At 44.5% G+C, this 20,833-nt stretch overlaps 1 protein-coding gene across 1 annotated transcript in view; it reads right to left on the reverse strand.

Moving 5' to 3' along the window:
• The window catches only part of ARPP21 (cAMP regulated phosphoprotein 21), a 103,360-nt gene that overhangs the window by 63,541 nt on the left and 18,986 nt on the right, over positions 1-20,833 (reverse strand). The window contains exons 9-12 of the mRNA XM_061996391.1: positions 12,679-12,787; positions 10,776-10,877; positions 4,376-4,413; positions 2,274-2,333 (exon numbers count right to left, since the gene is read on the reverse strand). Of these exons, the coding sequence (XP_061852375.1) occupies positions 2,274-2,333; positions 4,376-4,413; positions 10,776-10,877; positions 12,679-12,787 (309 nt within the window). The remainder of the gene's footprint in view (positions 1-2,273; positions 2,334-4,375; positions 4,414-10,775; positions 10,878-12,678; positions 12,788-20,833) is intronic.

Raw genomic sequence — 20,833 nt, forward strand, 5'->3', positions numbered from 1 at the left:
GATGGAGCACTTCTGTTGCCTCTTGAGCCGTCTCTTCCCTCAGCAAACCCCTGGCTACTTCTCCCTTTGCTGTCCATCACCTGCAATGTTTTTCTCACTAACTTCACCTGCCCTCTACCTTTCGTTTTCATATCCATCCTCCTTACTTCTATCGCACCTCGTGTCCCCGCTCACCGTTTGCTCTGTAGAGTCACCCAAAACATGTGTCCTCCCACTGTGACCCCAAACTTTTAAGTGCTAACGCCCCACTTACAAATCCACCAGCTGAGTCCTTTTTTTCCCTGCCCTCTGCATACACTAATTGCATAAATCTCTGGGGTGGAGACTGTCTGCCCTCAAACAGCTGCAGAGCACCCAGTGTATTGTAACTACACAGTAAACTGGGAGCAAGACTTGGGGGAGATTTTGGCTCATCTTTGGTGAACTGCTTACCACGTGCTGCCGAAACGACCCGAGCAGCATGCCTACCACAGCTTAGTGCACTGTGACAGTTACCCCAGGTGATGCCAACCACATCGGCTCTTGGAAGGCTATTAGACGACAATTTCCACCCCTCTGTCTTATTTTACAGTATAATACCTTGCAGGCTCAAAGCTCTTTCTACAATTCAAAAGGATGAGATTGTATCTATTTTAATCTGGGGTTTTGGTCCCCTTTCTCCTTGTCAGCATGGCTCCTGCTTTTTATTTGGAGAACCTGCCGAGCTGTGTCACTCGGGACGTGAAGGAGCAGCGTGGCAAAGACGAGATTCAGGCTGGTGCGTTCCTTGCCTGTGAGCCTCTCACAGATGTGATCAGCAGTATTAACCTGTTGACCTTTGCTAGACCCAGACAGTGGGAGAGCATGAAGAGAAACAGCACAGAATCAACATTAAAAGAGGAAAAAAAGATGTTTTTAAAAGAAATTGTCCTTAAGATTTAACTGGAAAGAAAAAACAACCAAAGTATATTATTTATAGAGTCCTTTGTGTTCTTGTGCTTAGAAATGAACCATTCTCTTATATTTTTATATTACAGTGGAAAAGAGGGAGAGAAACAGAATGCTTTTGTGACCCACCTCTCTGGGAAACTGGATTACACAAAACTCCTTTTTGCTCCCCAAACAGGTTTTAGCTGTTGAGAGTGTCTGTGTGTAAGATGCCTCCTTACTCCTGCATGCCCAACCCAAGACTCTCAGATCATCAAGGCTATCCCAAAGCACGCAGAAAAGGTGGCCTGTGGCCATGGGATGCAGTTCCAGATGCTCCAGCACTGCTCCTCATCTGCTGCAGTGTTGCTGTCTCCTCTGTGGCTGCCAATGCTGACACACACCATCAGCAACCACAAATCCAACAATCCTGCAGCCTTTGCTCCTCAAAACGACAAATGATGCCATAGAGATAAGCTTGAAGTGACACAAGCTATCCCTGCTCCATATGCAAACCTCAGTGCATACAGACATCTAGTAACCACCCTATTTCTGCCTAGCTATCCCCATGCCTTTCTGGATAAAGGACATGCTTCTGAAAGCATCCAATACTCCTGCCTGCGCTGCTTAAGACCTGTGGCAGCTGATTGACTTGAAAAGCAGCATGGCAGCTCAGCTCTGGTTGATCTGAACAGAACCTGTGGGAGCTTACTGCGTGGGATGAGAGCCTTTGTAAGCCTCTCAGAGGCTGTCACCACCACACTGGGTCTTCCTCCACTGATCCACTGTGTCAACTGAGAAAAAAAAGTTCTCCATGAAAATACTGACTGACTCCTACTGATCCCCTGTGGGATGTGACTTGGGATCTGAGATGCAGCTCAATATTCACTGGGCAGAAGGAATTGGGAGTTTAGAAGACAAAGTTCACTGAAGAACAAGTTTTAAAACATTGCTGCTTTAGATAAGGGAACTTCACTGGGTTTCACCTCATCACACTTTTACTTCAGCTTTTAGTAAGGCAATAAAAGGGAAAGAGGCCAGTCTGGGCACTAGTCTGTGAAATGTGCCTGTTGTATATACTAGAGTAGAATAAACTTCTGCCAGTCACACTCCCAAATTGTGGCAGTCTGGGCAGCTGGAAACATGGTTCCTGAGGCAATCATTCATAAAAGTAAAGAAAGGGTCCCATTGTTACCTCCCCACTCAGAAAGCGTGGGATGAGCAGGGTAAAAACTCTGTTCTCCACACTCCTTTCCAACCAGAGAAACGACATACCCACACCTCTCAAGGTCTCCCTCGGTGAGGACACTGACAGAATCAAGAGTGGGAGCTACTGGGAAATGAATATTAAAGAAAGCCATACAAACCTAAACAGTTGTCTTTTCTTATGGGTCTCATTGCATATGCTGCTGTCTTCCAACAGCCTACTGAAAAACGAGAAGAGAGATGATGGTAATAGACATGGTAACTCAAACGGATCTGATCTGTAACGCTGTGCTTCATTGCTAGCAACATCTTCCAACCTGCACTAGATTACAGAAACGAGGCTCAAGTTGCCCCCTCCAACTGTGCACAGCCAACTGAACAGGAATGTCAGCTGGGGAGGCTGAAGGCCATTTAACATGGTAATTCTCAGAAGCCAAGGAACCATACCTTTACATCCAAAAGAAAACTCAGACAAACATCACCTCCCCTTTTGTGAGAACACGAAACAATGCAAGCCAGCAACATATTGCAGATATACATCATTTTAAGCACTTGCTAAGTCACTCAGAAATCTCTGTAGCTCAGAGAAACAAAAAAGAAAGGCAAAGCACTTAACTGCATCCCTAACTTTCGAGAAGATGGCTCAGTGCATGGAGCTAAGTGTTAAAGCACCAGTTTAAGTGCTTCACCCGATCAGAGGCTGAAAGGCACCCAGCATGAAAAAGCAGTGTCCTGAGGAGTACAAGCTGAAGTCTCCTCTCCTGACAACAACAGTGTAGAGAAGCCCAGTTTCCAGTCTGGGTTTTAACTGGGCTCCAGCTGGGCATGCATCCTCCCGGCAGGAAGGCTGGGCAGCCAGCTCACAGGCTGGAGCACAGCAAACCAGAGGCAAACACAAGAACTGGTGACAGTCTCCCCCACACAGAGGTGGGACTGAGGTCATAAACCAGTGGAGGCCTGGCTGTGAACTTGGTGGTTTACTCCAGAGAGGTCCCCAGCCGGCTCTCAGCAGCACAGTGTCCGAGCACTTTCAACACTGACTTGGAAACATGAATAACTACGTCACGTTTACTGTCCCAGTTTCTCCAGAGAAGATAAAGCAGGTTTATGGGACCATCTGCTTCTTGCTTTTTGGATTCCTCTGTTGTAATTTATATGGGGTTTGGGTTTTTTTCGGATAAAACATGTCTCCATAGTCATGCCATTGAAGAAGCAGCTGAGGAAATAGCCTTGGCTTTCAGAATACGAGGTGGTCATACAGTGGCCATTACCTCCTGAGAGACTCCCCTCATTCTCCTTACAGGGCTGTCCTTTGGAAAAGCTGGTTTGTACCATTACTGTGGAGTCATTTTCTATGGGAACAGCCTCACCCACAAAATGCATCTGACAGATGTAAGCATGGACAGAGACAGAAGTATCGTGACAGATATCCTCCCCTTCTGCAAGCTTTAACACCTGCTCGGGACAGACTTGGGCTAACACTGCTCAAACACTCACCAGTGAAACTCCAGCATTGTGGTTAAAATCCTTCTCTCTCATAAAGGTGCACAATGTCTAAGATCTTCCAACACAGTTAAGCTGATTTATGGCTGCTATGGTGCTAATACTTTGTATTTTGTAGATCTTAAACACAGTTTCTTCTTCCCTTTTTAAGTAGATTTAGTATGACAAAAAGAACATGCACAAGAGCTAATCACACAGTAATGCAAAGTAACAGCTGGCTCACAGATCACCACTTTGTTACTACAGTGCAGCAGTCAAGCAGCTCTGCTCTGGGGGACTTGACAAGCAACAAGTCACTGCTGCTGCTCAGCCCTACAGGAGAGGAGGTTAAACACCTCCCCGAAACACAAGCGTGGTGGTTCAGAAATGCTGTCACCCAGCCACTGCTAGAGTGCTTTTTAAATACCAGTAAAAAAGGCACTCCAGAGACAGATTGGTTGGTTGAAATGAAACCTGACATTTCAGGCTTCCCCCCCCCCCCCCCCCCAATATGCTTTTTAAAATGAAATGCAAAGTCTTGGGAAAGCAGCAGTAACACCTTATCTGCTCAGATACAAACACTGCAAGGCAATCTCTCCCCCCACCCCCCTCCCCACATCCCCTTCTTCAAGCACAGAAACACTGCAGATCATATGGACTACAAATTTGCTCAACAGCCTTAGTGTTAGGACACACAGCTATAGAACTATAGACAGAGAAGATAAGAAGAGAAACGGCTGAGTTTAACACAAAACAAAACAAAAAAGAGCTATTTTTTTACCTGGTTTCCACAAAAAGGTTTTCCTGGGAGCAAACTGACTGAAAAATAAAAAAGGCATTGTATCAGACGTTCTAGATATGCTCTGCTGTTCCAATTCCTTCCTTGACTTTAGAATTACCTCCCCTGTTCAGAATTAAGGGGATTTTCAATTCATGCATCGTTTGCAGAAGACAAGAGGAGGTGGGGAGGGGGGGGAAATGGTACAAGAATAATGTCAGGCCAGTAGAATAAATTCCATGCATTACAACACATTGCCAAGGAGAGGCCTCAGTTTGGAAGCAAACTGAAACCTCTCAGTCCTGAGACCAGAAGAAGGCGGTGTGTGCAACAATACTGGCAAGTCAAAGGGGTGAAAGCGTTTCTCCTACGTGACGTGAGGCTCCGCTGGTCTGCCCTACCACCTCAAAACGAGACTGCAGAAGAGCACAGAGCTGCAGGTAGGAAGGACAAACAGGAGGAAAGCATGCAGAACTGACAAAGTTCTTCAAAGGGAGAGAAGATACTGCAAGTACTTAGAAATACTGTGCGATTTCACGTTTTGCAGCTGGCAACAGCCATTCCAGTATCGAAACAGAAAGGGATGATAATCACCCTAATAATAACATTAACAACAGTAATAGTCTCTTGCAAAACGCTTCTCTCCTGGAGGACTCAGATCCCAAGAAAGGTGAAGGACTTGGAAGCAATAAATCCTGTGGGTAAGCGTGTAATTCTTTCGGCATTACTTCATTTTTTATGCAGAGAAATGAAGCTGTGCTCAATTTCCCATGAATAATTCTCCCCATTTGATTTCCTTCATTTCCCTCCTATTTCATGTTCGCTACACAAAGTGCCTCATAGCTGTCACTGGGTTACATCTCCATGAGGTGCAGAAGAAAGGATAGTCTGGTGCTTGCACTGAATTTAAACAAAAGGCAGGCAAAGGGAGGAGGGCACCAGGCATCAGGCCCATTACTTCTGGAACAATGGCACTCGGCTCAAAGAATAACGCAACGCTGCCATTTGCTGTGTCCAGTTTTAATGGTACGGGCTATGCATGGATTTGGGATGTTTCCATTTTGAAAAGGGTGAGCTCATGACCTAGACAACAGCAGGAACAACACCCTGCTCCTTCCCAGTGCTCCAGCAGATGAGTGGGCAAAGCCTTCCCTTGGCACCTCAGCCAGCGCTACCCCATCACTTTACGTGAGGAAGGAACTGAGCCCTGGGGAGGAAAGGCGGTTTCTCCTTAAAGCAGCATCCACATCAGGGAACACCTGGCAGCTCCATGGGCTTCCCAGCTGAGCTCCCACTCTGCACTCCTTCCCAACAGGCAAGGCTCTGGGCAGCTCTCCACCAGTGGCAGAGCACATCTCTCCTTACATAAAACCTTTGGGATCTCAGGAGCTGGTTCTCCATTCCCATGGACCAAATTCCCACCAGCTACAAGAGGCTTGGTGTTTCACCCCAGGCCAGAGGAGAAACAAGCTCTTCTACCTAAAAGCACTGGGATCCTTTGTTCAACTACAGCACTGCCTCTTCTCTCATTAGGAGAGTTTCCTTAACAAGCGTGGCTCTGCAGACTTCAGCACCGTCTATCTACCCGAAAGTACAGTGAAATCACCCTGTGAGCTTGTACAACCTCACCTGTGGGGCTGCTTCTTCACTTTGAGGTTCACAATAGGTATTTTGTGCACTGACTTCACCACAGTCACATTTCCAAAGCAGCATTACAGCTAGACTCCTAGAATCAAGGAGTGAAAACCTTTTGCTTAGACCCCAGTATTGGTCTGTGTCTCCACACAGTTGCAAAAGCAAAGGGGCACAGACCTGCATGGGGGTTTTGGGTTGGTTTTTTTTAATATAATCTCATCTTTTCAAGTTTTTTAAAGGCATAAAGGAGAATAAATATCAGGGATTGATATTTTTATCAAGCAAGTGGAGAGGTCTGCTACCTTTTCAGTGTCTTGATGGGAACTGCTATCAACTGCTTTACAGACTTCAGGACAGAGCCTGTAATAACTCCATCTGTCTTCCTGGCTGATGATGCTGGCACAGGGCCACACAATCCCTGGAAACTGTTTCTCAGTATAGGTGTGAGGATATGAGAGGCAGAGGAGACATGCACTTTTCTACTGCGTTATTCTTACCGTTAAAAATCAGGTGGCTAAGCAGCTCTGGCTAGCAATTTAGCTACTACAAGGTCAGGACTCACTCTCCTGATCTATGGCATCGATAATGTTCAATTTAAAGCACCCAGAAAGCTTAAGCACACGGCACAGCTGTTGTCAAAAACATTCTTTAAATACTTGGCCCTGGTATACTCAAAAAAGGCACTGCCCACAAACATAGAAAGGAAGAAAGTGATGTGGAATTACCTACTAAATCACCTCCTTGGGGGCCTCTGCAAGGTGTCCATCAGGGTGCTCTGTAGGACTGTCATTTATGAAATGAGCATTTCACTCTTCCAATTTCCCAGAACCTTTTTAAGTCTCAACTGGAAAACGAGCACTAGGCACACTGGGGATTAATGCTCTTGGTTTTAATTACATTAGCCAGCACAGATAACCATTACCATGCAGCAATATCCTGCAGTGGCTATCATCAGGTAATTACTTTCACGTCAGTTAACAAGACATGATAGATCTCAGGCTCACAACTAACACTTATTACATGGTCTGCAGCCACAAACAAAGGCTCTACGGCAGTACAGGAGTTCTAGTGTCTATAGGCTTATGGTAGTCAACAGGAGGGGTGGTTTTGGTTTGGTTTTATCAGTTTTTAACCCTCTACTTTTCCTACTAGGAGGATACAACAGGCTGCAGCCACCCTTTCAAACATTTCTCTCTTTAGTCAGAGAGTGCCAAAGATCCTCAGTGTTTTCTTAAGCAGAGGAATCAGGATTTATTTCTGTTGAAAGCATCTGGCTCTTCAGAACACACTCCTTAGACAAAAACAGCCATTACAATTGACAACAAAGAGTAAAAAGCACAGTGTACTTCCTTTAATGAGTTCCATGTGTACTATGGACAATTCTAGCATTCCTGTAAGAGATAAAGCATCTACTAGAGAACACATTTATGAACAATGGATAGTCCTTAGGGTGATTCCAGCTCAGGACATCCCACATTGTGTTAGCCTTGAAGGATGAGACTTCCTCCACGTAATTTGATTGCTACTCTTTAGAATCAATCTTCTGCACACTTGAAAGCCCAGTGTGGTGTACCATTTATTCATGTGTTTGAGATTCTCAGACCTACAAGCTGAGTTAATGTACAGGGAAAGAAAAAAAACATAGACTTTGCTTTTGCTCTTCTATATTGCTCTTTGTCTTTCTTGGACAATTACTTTTCAACCTGCTAAAAGCAACTTAAAGCAGTTGACCAGAACATGTTTCTTTCCAAGACCCAGATGCTCCAGGTCTTCTGCTCCAGTGCACTTTGCTGTAAAACCATAAATTGTTGCAATACTAAGCTTCCAAACGTGTTTTACAAAGGGAGGGTGTAGGCTTTGCAATTAAAAACCAAAATAAGCTTGAAAATAGCTTTGAGTACAACAGAGCTCATGCAGCAGTGTTTTACTGTCAGCAGCCTGAGGTGCACTTTGGAGTTCTTTCTTCAATGAGATGGAACAATCCCGTTTGTTAAGTGCTTATCTGCTCACCAATCCTTTTATTAAGATAACACATTAACATGCTTCTCACACCCTGCCACTTGCTATGACTCCACACAACAGGAGTTGTTAAAACCTCCAACTCTCCTTGTCAAATTTTATGATAGCCAACGTAGCAGATGGAAAACTTGCCAGAAACTATAATTCCAGCTGACTAACATCAGACTAAGCATGGGAAGGACTATCATAATGAGAGTATTATTCAGGAACATATTTATTTTGCTAAAGCCTTCCCACTTTGGAAATGAAGATATCTGGTGCACAGGAGTGCTGCAAACCCAAAGGAGGGGCAAGCAAGCTCTCTGTCCACCTGTGGTCCCTGTGTGGTCCAGGATAAGACATTTTTCACTTGAAACACGCACAGAACGTTTTGCCCCTGTAACCAGATTGCCCTTTCCTCCTCAATTTTTAGCCAAGTTGGGCTGATACCCAAAACCCTTTGGATAGTGTAGCTCTAGTATGTTTAGAGGGGGGGGCTGGGTGCAGTACTCTTCATCTTCATTGGCTACCCTTTGGAGACTTCTCATGCAAGCTCTCTTCATGCACACTCTAATTAGAAGGGAAATATCTATAATCCATTTGCTAAGGTTCATAAATAAGCAAGGCACTGATAAAAGCTCGACTGCAGCAGTGTAAACAGCACAGAGATAATAAAAATGACACATGATTAATCCCTCCCTGTCTTTCTTTCTACATCTTTAATTTGCAAGATGGCAAGGTTTAGGTACCTACCTCCAAGAAACCTGGGGGGAACTGGATTGCAGAGAGCCTTAAGGCTAGAAACTCTTACATGCAGTAAGTGGCTATCTAAAATAGGAAGTCACTGCCCTCTTTCCCAAAATGAAATGACATGGTCCACCACCACAACCACTGACATCATCCTAAAAACACCTCGTATCTGGGAATGTTCCACTCATAAAAACTTCAGCCAAGGCACAAATGCTTGTTAATATAATTAGCAGGGCTTGCTTAAATGGACTGCACAATGATGCTCAGTAACACCTGCAATAGCAGAGAGAGAGAGCAAACGGGGGGATATGAGAGAGAGAGGGAGAGATATCTAACATTGCGGATCTTTACACATGCTCACTCCCAATCCGGTTGAAAACGCTTGCCCCAAACCATGCTGTTCCTGAGGTCCTGCTGCTCAGAGATTCTGACCCAGTGGCCCACAACCACCTCCTGCTGCAGGCAATTCTAATGCTTACTGCTCCTCTGTCTTTAAAGCTCAAGTGTCTCAAGAGGAAAAGCAGCAATGCGTGGTGGAGTGACCTCCAGCACACTTTTCCAGCCACCTCTGTTTCCCAGCCTGGCAATTCTAGCTGCTGCTTATGATACAAACTGCATTATTTTAGCAACAACTTCCCACTTTCAAACAACAATTTGCCTCATTTGAAGTCTGCTTCAAAACTCAGAGATTTGTTCTGGGGGGGTTTTGCACAAGCTCCTTTGTAATAAGGCAGAAACATCAACTATCAAATAGGAAACAGGTTCCAAAGAGGCATTTGCAGCCCTTGGATGACTCAGTAATGCCATACCATACATACTGTATATACAGTAGTTACATCAGGCTCCTGTGCTGCAAGCAAAATGCAAACCAAAGGGCCTCCTGCTTTCTGCTGGAATTGTCTCGGTCAAGAAAGAAAAAAGAAGGCTGAAAACATTTAGATGTGGCAATCCAGTCAGGAAAAAGCAAAATGTCTTATCCCAAGTGAGAAAAACACACACACCTGACAACTATACAACGTGTTCTGCTAAAGAAAACTAACTTGGATGTGTGCAACTCCAAAGCCAGAGCGAAATAAAGGGATCTCTAAAATACTACCATCAGCCCTGAGAGACATCAACAGTTTTAATTTAAAAGGACACTGCCAAAAGTGATTTTCAGGAGTAGTTGTAGTTGGGTTTATTCCCACATTCCTCTAAGTGGCAGAGCTCCCCCTTAGATGTGAGGTAAAATAAGAAAAGGCTGACTTTTCTCCCTCTTTCCTTTTAGGACCCCATCACTACAGTATTACAGCAAATGATTTGTTTTCTTCCTCTTTTCAGCAACAGGAGGAATTGCTCTCAGATGTTTCCCATTTCACTGCTTTGCTCTGGCGACGTATCTTGTGCAAGTTCCGATTTTTTGGTGAAGGCAGGAATGAGAATGCCTACTTTGTTTTACTCATCTCAGAATAAAATCATCCTCAACTAGGTGACCAACTCTAATGGCAGAAATACAGTTCATTAACCGGTCACTGTGAAGAACTCGTGTGACTCCATGTTTAACCTCTGGCTCTTCTTTGTTCTTAGTGCTAGAGCACTGGTCCAAAGAAACAAAACCATGGAGAAGCTCTGCAGAAGGACACTTAAATTTGATCTGGCTCAAAACAAACATGAAATAACACAGCTATTTGACATTGAGAGTGTCCATTTAAATCACTGCTCTTAAAAGGGGGGGGGTGGAAGAAAGATAACCTAGACTACATGAACGTTCAAAGAAACAGGGTAAGCGCTCCCCAGCCAACACACTGGGTCTAATCTCTCCTCTACCCTTGTCCCTGCAACTCTCATCACCTCCTCCTCCAGAAGCCAGCCTCCTCACCTCTCGAGCTCCTGCCAGACCCTCTGGGCCACTCGCCCTTCCCTGTCGCCTCCTGCTTCACAGGGCAAGTCCAGCTGCGGTGTTGGTGTCAGAGGGGGGCACGACTGGCTGACTACCGGCGAAGGGATTGGCACTAAAGAGGCAATTAAAACAACTACTCACATCTTGTGCAAATATTCTCTCCCTCACTCTCTGATACTCCTCTTCTCTCTCTTCAATTGATTTACTTCGTCTGTCATCTCTAAATGGAAGAATTCTGTTTTGCTGAGCAGAAAGAAAACCAGGAGGGTTATATAAGTTGAGCTGTTAAAAACTGCCGTTAAGTAACTGTCAGCTGAGAATAATAAATGTTCACTCAAACAAATGAAGCATGAAAACGATAGCTGTGGCTCCTGCAGGGACAGCCCTGCGAGGCTGGGCACCTGAGGGCTTCCAGAGAAGACTCTGCACATGAGTTCGGAGAGCAGGTGGCCGAAATGAGGCTTTCTGCAGGCCTTTTGTGGACCTGCCGTCCTGAATCTGGGTGTTCTCACCCCAAGTCTAAGTGCCAATGCTCTCGACTGCTAAGGCTTCTCGACTCTCCTACCAGCTGTGAGGAGGAGGAGGGCAGGCAGTGCTGTGCTACCTACGAAATAGAGGGAGAAAAGAGGGGGAACTAGGCTGCAAGAGCTAAACTGCAAATCCTATGAGAAAACCCACCAAAGCCTGTGTGTCCAAGAAGTCCCACACGTTCAACAGTTTTAACCATAACCATAAGGAACCTTCGGCTTCAGCTTTGCTGGGAGAAGAAGGGTCCGTTGTGCCTCTCGTTTAGTGCTTGAAATGGCTGTGCCACGGGAGGAATGAGAGGAGAAGAGGACCCTCAGCAAGAAATGCTTCATTGGCAACTGCATTTCAAGAACTGCTCCTACTCCCTCTGCACCTCAGCACCTGGTGAGATAGGTCATGCTGCCTTCCTTTGGCTCATCCCCACGTTCACCACACTCTGGGGTTTCTTTTCAAAGCCAGCTCAGATGCAGCATGACTATCGAGGCTGCTACGTACAACAAAAACCAAGGCAAAAAAAAAAGGGGTGGGGGGAGGAAAAATACAAAAAGAAAAGGGGAAAAATTAGACCTTTACTGAGAACATGAAGGAGAGCAGCAATGAGAGGCTCACTGGCAGGTCCCTCCACAAACAGAATCTGAGCAAAAGAAAGCATACGCTGTCGTCTTACCTGTGAGAATTTTCTCATAAGAGCAAATCACTTCAGAACCCTTTTGATTGGGGGTTTTGGGGTTTGGTTTTTTGTTGGTGTTAATACATTCCACATACACAGCTTGCACTGGATTGAAACAGCACAACACTCGCTTTTACAGGCAGCGCAAACACACGCATGTCCCTGGCACTCCTCTACTCATCGCGCTCGCCTAAGGTAAAGTAGTGTTATGGCACAGGCAACACAGAGGGGAAACGTCTGCCACAGCACATGCACAACAGGCAAGTAAGTCACACAGACAGCAGAAGGTTGGCGAGGGCACAGGAGGAAGGAGGGAACTGGAAGATGAAGCTGACTTAGTTTTGGTCAAAACTTAATCGAGGATGTTTTGAAGAAACCAACCTGGCCTCACCATCACATGTCTGTTTGGCATGGGGAGGGCTTTTTACCCCCTCTCTCCTTTTTTTTTGGGCTACATGAAGCTTATCACCTGCAATCCAACTCTGTACAAGGGAAGGAGGGAGCTGCAGGGGAGTGCAACAACCGCCGTAGTTAGGCGAGACATTGAGACCCGCGAGTGCCGCAGCCTTCCCCGCAGCCCTGAGCCGCCGGCATTCCCCCTCCCGTGGGCATGCAGCAAGCCCTGCGCCAAGCAACCCGCCCATGCAAACCCACACACTGCCAGGGCTGAAGCGGCCACGGGGCTCGGGGATGCCCACGCTGCTACGGACGCCAGAGGAGGCGGGCAAAGGGCGAGGAGGAGGAGGAGGAGGAGGAGAGCAACAACAAAAGAACAACAATAACATCAGTCAGCCCACCTTCAAAAAACAAGAACAAATTTCAGCAACTCTCGAACCGAGAACCAACCTGATTGTCTTCTTTATCAATACTAGAGTTATCTCGCTTCAAGATAAATCGCTTCTGGGATTCTTCACCTTTTTCATCTTTTAAATGTTCAGAAAACCTTTGCTCTGGTCTGCCAGCAAAGTAAAACATAGCAATAAAAAAATCTTTCTTTGGGTTTCGCTTTGACCTTTATTTCTCAGTGCTCTTTTGTTTTCACAGAGGCATTCAGTGCAAAAAGCAGTTCAACATTTGTGGCCGTGGCGAGACGCTGCCTATCGCTTGTCTGAGGCTGCTGTATCGCTACTAACCGTTATTGCTATAAATAGCTTTTGTTGTTGTTTGCTGTGTAGCAAGGAGAGGGAACCCAAAGTCCCAGTCACTGAAATATTTAGACTCTCCTCACCGTGACTGAAGGATAGGGAAAACAAATTAGCATAGTGTATGTTAATTTGCTTCCTTCAGCTGACCTCCGGCAACTGGCTGCCGCTTAGGGAAGCTGGGTCCACCTTGAAAAGGGAGGAAAAACTTACAAAGACCTTAGAAAGAAAACTAAAAGAGTTTCCTCACTCCTAATTAAAAAAATTAGTAAGTCACCTCATCACCATTAAGCAGGGAAAATACTCCAGAACCATCACAGAGTATCAATTAGTTCACCGATTTAAATCCACCCAGATGTTTTTTTAACGTCCTTTTAAAAGCCCACTGGTTAAAAGCTCACCATCTTCACGTTTGTAAGCTGAGAGGATGCTGTTCCAAGTCCTCACCTTGCACAAAATGCAGCATCTCACGTCACTCCACCTTGTGCAAAAAGCACGTTCTAAGAAGCGCACGTCACCGAGCTGCTCACTGCCAACAGCTCAAAGCTGCCAGGAAATTACACTCCAGCCTCCACCACTTCCAGATCCAAATCCTTAATGTCTTAAGCCCCACCGATGTCAACTGGGTGACCAATGGCTTTGAGAACAGAGCTTCTGTCACCCAACTGAGGGGATCTTAGAAATGCTTATAAATACCTAAAAGGCAGGTGTTGAGAGAACGGGGTCAGTCTTCTGTGGTGGCCAGTGACGGCACAAGGGGTAACAGGCACAAGCTGGAACACGGTAAGTTCCACTGGAACACCAGGAGAAACTTCTCTGGTGGTCAGCTCTGGCACAAGCTGCCCAGGGAGGGTGTGAAGTCTCCTCTGGAGGCTTCCAAACACACCTGGACATGTTCCTGTGCATCCTGATTAAGGGGAACCTGCTTTAGCAGGGGCTTGGGCTGGATGAGCTCTGCAGGGCCCTTCCAACCCCCACCACTCAGGGATTTTGTGCTGCACATGCTGGGTTTTAAGAGCAATACTATGCTACGACATAGTCGTTTCCATCAGGGAATGCAAACCTTAGACTCTCCTGAAGGAGCTGCTAACAGCAGCACTGGCAGGAAACGCTCATGTCTAGAGAAGTACATAAACAACACACAAAGCTTTCTCTAACATTAATGAACCAACAGTGAAGGAATCAAAAGGCAGAATTTAGAGAAGCTGGTGACTCTGTAAACAAAATTCCCCTACAACCTTCACAATAAACCCCTTGGCTTCATCTTACTTCAGAATGCAAAACTGAACCAGATGCCTAAACCAGCCATGGTTTTGTTGTTGTAGCATTCTGATTTGCACTTAACTAATTAGCAATGGATTTCTAATCAAAATACAGCAGCATATATTCATGCCATAATTACAGTCCATTACAAGTCATTGTCAGATGGGCAGGAAGCATTTGTAATGAACTGTTAGAAATAAGATATAAAGAGACAGCAGCTCTTATGAATCTGAAGGACTCCCACTCACAACTGCTCATGATTTGCATTTTTGTGACAAAGCAACTAAACATTTTCAGTCCAATTCCCATCGATTCTGAGAAGTTGAGAAACCTTTGTCCATCATCTGTAAGTGCTGGCACTAACACAAGAAAGTCAGCAGTCCCTCCGGATGCCCTACCAGCCTCCTCTTGGGAAAGCCCAGAGCAGCATGTCACTCTGCATAGTTTTCTAACCTAATGGGTCATTTATGGTGTTTCCTCATAAACAGAAAGGTTAAAAAGCCCCATTAATGGATTGGTAGGTAAGCTGCTCCAATTGATGAGCACTGTGCCTGCACAGGCAAAAACAAAGCTTCATTCCCTCTTCTATTCTGCTCTGACAGGACCAGCTGAGGAATGTTATTTTTTCTGGTTTTACATCCTAAACCACGAGCAGTGTAAATTTTATAGCAGTAAACTATCTGCTGAGCATCTAATAAATTATATACCAAGTGTAATAAATAACTGGGAAGTTCAAATGAGAAGATAAAAAAAGGAACTGAAAATTTGAGAGGAAAAAGAGCTTGAAAAAGCAATTTGGGAAAAGATCTCCTACAACTACAAACTTATTTTAACAACATGGTTTTCATACTTCATTATTAGCATCGTTTTCATTTTTAATGTCATTTTATCTTAGTTTACTACTTATAAAATGTTTCCACTTGTCAGAAGAAACCAGGAGAAGTATGAGATCAAGCCATGAGCCTAAGCTAATGATCCAGTATGTTTCTGATCTACAAGCCCAGTAGGTGATTCATCTCCAGTTGTGAACAGAAGCCTTCTCAGGCAGAAAGACTCTGTGAATGTGCAGAGCATTACTGCCAGCACCATGAAAAGGTTCTTCCCTCCCACGAGAAGGTCCTTCCCAACCGTCACTGCAACTCTGGGGCACCGTTACCAGTGAGGCTGCCAGCAGCGTAACCAGCTCAGTTAATACAGATGCAAAGCCAGAGGGAAGGCTGTCAAGTGAGGAAAAGGATATTACAGCAAGAAACAGCTTTGGGGACACCAACCTGCAGGCCTCCCTCAAACATTAAGCATGAGAAAAGGACATATAATGGAAAGAAATGTAAACTAAGTTACAGAAAATACCAGAGTCCAGTGACATTTACACACAATTGGGGTTTTCTCCTCAATATCATTTCCTGCATTTTCTTTTTTAAGCATCTACCGCAAACATGTATCATTAGTAGGAGAAAGATGGTAATGCTTAAAACCACATGTGGAACCACATGCTGTAATCATCAGGGCAGAGAAGAGGTTAGCTCTAAGACCTAGGTCTGGTCCTGTGATGGAATCCACACACAGCTTTAATGTTCCCTGTAACCACATAATGCACTTGCTAAAAGGAAGCAGAGACATTGTGGTTATTTGGGGAAATCTGCTGCGTGACTTCTTGAATTTGCAGGTCAATCAACTGACTGAAAAAGGCAAGAAAATAATATGTGATTTTGAGTAAGATACAGTGTGCTGTCAGTACAGTAAATACTGTGAGTTCATCTCATGTGAGTCCTAAACTAACAACAATCACATTTACTTATCTTCTGAGCTTTTTTAGCCCAGAAAAAAGTAGTGGAGTCGGTAGTTGAGTCTGCACAGTACACCAAATCGTGTTCATGCCTGCAAAGGAGTCAATTCATCAAGCTTCTTTTTCAGTACTGGCAGGAACTGAGAGCTTCCTCAAGTCAAAGCATGGTTTATAATTATTATTACAGACTCAATGTAAAATCAAGAACTTATCCACTATTACCACACTGATTACCCAATTTACATCTTCAGATCCTAACCACACCTCAGTTTAAGCTGTAGAACTGTCATTTACCACAGCCTTTTTGAAGAGCCACTGAGTACTTCTGAAGACTTTATCACTAACTTGAATACTCTATTTATGGATCTTCTGCAAAAAAAAAAAGAACCCAACCTACCCAAAGAAAACAATCCACAACAAAACAATCCACAACACCTAACCCTATATTGGTGTTGTTGACCCTGGCCACTCATGTACATGCTAACAATCATGTGTAACTGTATGCTTACAAAGAGTGCTGCCCACCTGTATGACACTTACTCCATTTAGCCCCCATGTCTGGAATCAGCAGATCACTTGAGAACCTCAAACTCCACTACTCAAAAAAAAAAGCTCATGGAAGAAATACATCAATCCCTTTTTAAGTCAATGGGATCTTGCAATGTGAGGGCTCTACTGAGAAAACTGACACAATTATACCTTGAAGGGTCACAAACCAACACACAGGGAGGTGAAATCATCCAGGCTGAAAAAAAATAAGGTTTGGGCTGGTTTTCTGTTTGGTTGGTTTGTTTTTATTTAACATAACCTTTTGATCATGCAGACTTTTATTGCTTCATGGTATGGGTGGAAGCAAAACATCTGTGCCCTATAAATGCAACTTTCCAAACCACTGCTGCAGATCAACTTCTTTAACATTTTCCAGAAGCTGCCAGGTAGCTCAGTCATCTCTCTGACAATGTATTTCAGAACAAAACACACAGTGCATTTCCTCCTTCCCTGTAAAGCTTTTGATCAGGTGCAATCTCAGGGCAATATTCCTTTCCCATTTCTAGTGGCTGTGCTCTCTCTCACACAGCTGATAACCATTTCAACTCTTTCAGCCTTGTTTTACATTGGGAGATCACTATAAAGGGTCACTTCGAGATATGGCTCAAGTTTCTTGCCAAGTGACCAAGCACTGGCACAGGTTTCCCAGTGAGATTGTGAAGTCTCCATCCTTGGGATGGCCCTGGGCAACTGCCTTCAGGTGGCCCTGATTCAGCAGAGGGGATTGGAACAGCTGACCTGCAGAGATTCTTTCCAACCTCAACCACACTGATATTCAGTGAAGACACAGGGGAGATTGGACCAGTTGACCTGCAGAGGTCCTTTCCAACCTCAACCATACTGACATTTAGTGAAGACAGTGAGTCACATCTGTAGTAATTAACCTACAGCAGAATGAGGCTCCATCACTACCTCTTTCAGATGGGTTTTTTTGTGTTTGCTCTTTCTTTCTTTCCCAAGTTGGACGTTATCATTCACTTTTCTCATTTTATAGTTACTTAAAGGCCATCTTCACTCCTTACTCGGGCAAGGCCTCAACAAAGACACTTTTACTCCTTACAATGAAGCCTATATTTTGGGGATGATAAAGCAGCAAAACATTTCTGTGTCACAGAGGAAAAAAAAGAGTTTTTTGATAGCAACATCCATTACAAGACTCTTTTAAATGCTGTCCTTAATGGTGATTTCAATGTGAGTTACTCCCATTCACTTCAGTTGAGTTCCTCTCAATTTATCTCCATATGACAGAAAAGAGAGTTCACCCCTCAGGCATATTGTTTTAAGGAGTATTCCCCATTACATGCTTCTGATTTAAACTCAACCACTGTAAGTAGCAATGAACGCCTCTCCCACCCCAAAAATCCCAAGCCCTAAGTACCTTAACAGAGTATTTGCTATTTAATCAGATTACAGATTGCAAAATACATATTGCAGGGTGGTAATAGCCATGAGGATACACAGACTACAGAAGTCACGGGGCATATCTCTGCATCTGCCACGTTCAGAAGCAAACTAATGCATTTCCATAGACCTCAATCTGCATGAGAGATAAGAAATGAAATACTGGGGAGAAAGGAAGCTGCACTCATTTAAAATAAGTTAATTAACTCTGAAATAAGCTGCTAAGAAACAGGAAACACAGATAGCACACCGAAAGGACAAATGGAAAGAGACAAGCGTGAGCTGTGGACGTTACAGCTCTCAAGATTTAGTCACTGTATTGGCAGAGCACACAAGCAGCCTGGTATTGTCAGGGCTGACTTGTATACAGCACATAAATCATCATGAGGCATATGCTTCTGACAACACCACAGCACACAGGCTGCTGCAAGATGCCTCTCGAAGGCAGCAACAACCTCAGCACGTGTGGAAAAGATGGGTTTGCCACCATAGCACCTGACGTGGTTTAAAACCATCTAGCAAGTGTTGTAGCTCATGTCAGCTGCAAAACCTGCCTCACAGGTTAACAGCCAAGTGACACAGGAAAGAGTTCAAACAGAGATCGATGCAGCGTGCATGGATTTGCAATGTAACGTTCATCTACCACACGCAATGGGGACAGCGTGTTAATACTCCTCTCCTGAACAAATGGCAACACAAAGTGAAGGATAGGCAGGGTAATGGGGCTAGGGACAGGCAACACACCACCCCTGGGTGCCTGCAGGATCATCATCTGGCAAACAAATGCCAACAGACTGACAAAAATGCTCTTACACAAGGAAGCCATCGAGGAGCAATGGGATGATGAGAGCAGGGGAGAAGCACTGCTGCTGACAGCATTCAGGGAAGTTCTGAAGATTTAGGGCACACTTCTGTAGGTGTTCTGATGGTTTAATGCTGTTTTCTTGTTATTTGCACTTGTCTTTAATTAAACCAACTGCTCAGACCAACATCATGTTGGCCTTGATTTCGAAGGCACGCCGTGACACAGCCGGGTGGCAGTTCTTGCTTTGCCACTTTGTGACTATCTCCTACATCTGCCTGCTGTGCTTTGCTTGGGTTTATGCTGGAGGCTCTCCTAGGGCTCTGCATCACTGCCACAATAAAACTACCTAAGTGTTACCCTTTCTCTGCTTTACCTTGTGAGTCAAAACTCTCTTATCTGCACTCCAAATGACTGTTTTGGAGCAATGGGAACATATTCTGAGAGGCTGAGAATGTGCAGAGCTTGGAAACAAATACCATCGCTGTCAAAAGGCCCCAGTTTAATGACAGGAGGTGTAATTCCAGCCCTGCAGTTTAAATACTTGGTTAAATTCTCTCAGAACAACATTGTCCAAGAATGGGGGCCTGGAATTACAGCCTTTGAAGGGGTTTCGTGTATTTAGGGTCTGATGGATGCTAAAACACAGTTTCCAGAAGTCAGAACAGGGATTTAAATACAGATAATTGTTAAAATACAGTGTAGTCATATTATCACTACTTACTACTTAAAACCACTCACGATGGCATTTGAAGCATTTGAAGGTAAATGCCTCGTTACCAGATTGCTGCTTTTATAGCATGAGTCACTGAGAACTACTGCTACAACGATAAAAGCACGTTAAAAGCCACTAAAAGAAAAAAATCAAGCCTCTACAAAGCAGTTCACTCAAGGTGCTGCCTTCCCTGTAACACAGGAAGGAAAATAAACCCCTCAACTATCCCATGCCAAAGGCTGCAGGATAAACAGAGTCGATGCACACCGAGTCTCTTCCACGTCAAGGTGTTCTGTGTGTGGAGCAGATTCTGAAGGCTTTCAAAAGCAAACAGGACTTAAAGAACATCATCTGATGTTGAGGTATCATCACACGTGACCCTCACAAGCTTTCCAAGTGCTGAATTCCAGCAAGTCATCCTGTTATGGATGCTAAACCACAGTAACAGCTTGACTCAGGAGAGGCAGGTTTCAATATTTGGCCTCGTATTTTGGGGCCAGAACACGGGAATCTAGCTCTGAACTCATGGGAAAAGTCAGCAGGCTGAGGCCAGGCTGAAACACCAGCCTTTCTGAGAGATGGGGCTGAAGCCCAACACCCTCTGTCAGACAGGGACCGTTTTAGAAGCTTCAAAATGCTCTGCTGACCTCCTGTGATCAAACAAAGATTATCTTCATACCTGAGGGACCCGTTTCTCCTGCTCCTGCCCTCTTGGAATAGATTTAGATCTTGATATTCAGGATGACTAGACTGAGCATCTCGCACAGTGCAAATTTATTTCCAGCTAGTAGAGGCTCGTAAGTGGTAGCACAGTTTATTATGGAATTCATTAATATTTGATTTTAAGGATGTGGAACGCTCTGTAAGTGGCTGAGAATTACAGTGTTGCATAACTGCTGGGATCTATTTAAAATCATGGTTTTTTTCTATCTTCAAAGCTGAAAAATTAACAAGGAAGAGAAAAATGAAGCAAAGTCAAGATTTGAAGGCTGCCAACGAAGGCAAGACGGTTCCCCAAAAGCCAGCAGGCTAAATGAAGAAACCCTCAGTCCTCTTGGAACACTCCATGGATGTAAATTAACATCATAACAAATTCTTGTGCTGATTCCTACTCAGGTCAGGAACATTTTCTGCTGTCTCCAGCGGGAAGACTCGTGGATGAGAAGTCATCCCCTGAAAAACTGACGAGCAGAAACAACTGATTTGGCTTAAAAAGGAAAAGGTTTCTCAAAACTCATGATACTTTTTCATTTCTAGTGATCATATTTGCTGCATTAAACAGGAGGCAGGTGACAGAAGTGTAAAAGGCAATTACTAAAACCAATTTGGACCACACCTCTAAA

The sequence above is a fragment of the Colius striatus genome, chromosome 5 (genome assembly GCF_028858725.1).
Source record: "Colius striatus isolate bColStr4 chromosome 5, bColStr4.1.hap1, whole genome shotgun sequence".
NCBI lineage: Eukaryota > Metazoa > Chordata > Aves > Coliiformes > Coliidae > Colius > Colius striatus.